This window comes from Geospiza fortis, unplaced genomic scaffold, assembly GCF_000277835.1.
Source record: "Geospiza fortis unplaced genomic scaffold, GeoFor_1.0 scaffold373, whole genome shotgun sequence".
In the NCBI taxonomy this organism is placed as follows: Eukaryota; Metazoa; Chordata; class Aves; order Passeriformes; family Thraupidae; genus Geospiza; species Geospiza fortis.
Genome location: NW_005054518.1, coordinates 900,501 through 901,575, shown reverse-complemented (window position 1 = coordinate 901,575; position 1,075 = coordinate 900,501). Strand labels below are relative to the sequence as shown.

Genomic DNA, 1,075 nt, shown 5'->3' with positions numbered 1-1,075 from the left:
GGGCTGGAGCGCGGGGGCAGCCGGCGCCAGGGCGGCCGAGGTGGGGAAAGCCTTCACCTGCTTGGCCAGCAGCTGCTGCTGGATGTGCTGCTGGGCAGCCTGCTGCAGCTTGCTGTACTTCTCCATCTCCTCGGGCGTGAAGGTGATGGGCTGGCTCTCCAGCGGGGCTAGAGAGGAATCTTCTCCCCCCTCCCGATCTCCTTCCATGCTCGGCTCCCCGCTCTGAGGCACGTAGCCAGGAAAGTGCTCAACATCTGGAACTAAGGGCATCATACTGGTTTCCACTGGGACTGGCTGGTTGCCCCCATCCATAGGCTCCAGCCCATCACCATCGCTCGGATCTGAGAGGAAGTTGTGTGGCATGACCAGATCTCCAGAGCCAAAGCACTCGGGGAGCGCCGGCGTGTCCAGGGGAAGGGATGGCATCTCCACAGAGGCTTCATCACGTTTCTGCTCATCCAGAGGCTTGTCCTGAATTACCATCACCACATCTTCCAGAAGAGACTGGCCGGCCAGCTGACCCTCCTCCATGCCTTGGGAACCATCCTCAGCATCTGACAGCTCCTGCTCCTCACCCCTCTCCAAGCCAGATTCCTCATATCTTTTGGAGTTTGGTTTCCGAATGGTTGGCAACTTCCCAATTAAGGGCAGAACGGGTTTGTTGCCTAAGGAAGGAGGCAGTTTGGGGCCAAAGTAGCCCTGGGGAGGATCTTTGAGCTTTATGCCCACTTTGTTTGCCCCTGACAGCATCTCATCAGTGATGCAGGGCTTCTTCTCAACCTTCCTGGACTGCACCTTTTCCAAGAGCAGCTTTGCAGTGACGGAGTTCCTCTCCTCAGGACTGCAGTCCCCTTCTGAGGCCCGCCCCATGCCGGAGCCGCTGCTGTTCTGGGACAGGGAGCTAGATCCTTTCAGATCCTCTCCTTTGCCATCCTCCTTCTTCGGCAGCGCCCCTTCACCTCGGCCTGTCCGGAAATAGTGAGGAGACTGGGAGCGATAGATCTTGGACCTAATGAAGTCCCTTCTGCCAGACCTTCTCTCCTCAGGGCTCTCGTGGCCCCGCGAGCCCTTCCGT

General features: G+C 58.7%; 1 protein-coding gene across 1 annotated transcript in view; it reads right to left on the bottom strand.

The window, feature by feature from the left end:
* GPATCH8 (G-patch domain containing 8) overlaps positions 1-1,075 on the bottom strand; it is a 37,822-nt gene that overhangs the window by 333 nt on the left and 36,414 nt on the right. The window contains exon 8 of the mRNA XM_031063632.1: positions 6-1,068. Coding sequence (XP_030919492.1) covers positions 6-1,068 — 1,063 coding nt within the window. The remainder of the gene's footprint in view (positions 1-5; positions 1,069-1,075) is intronic.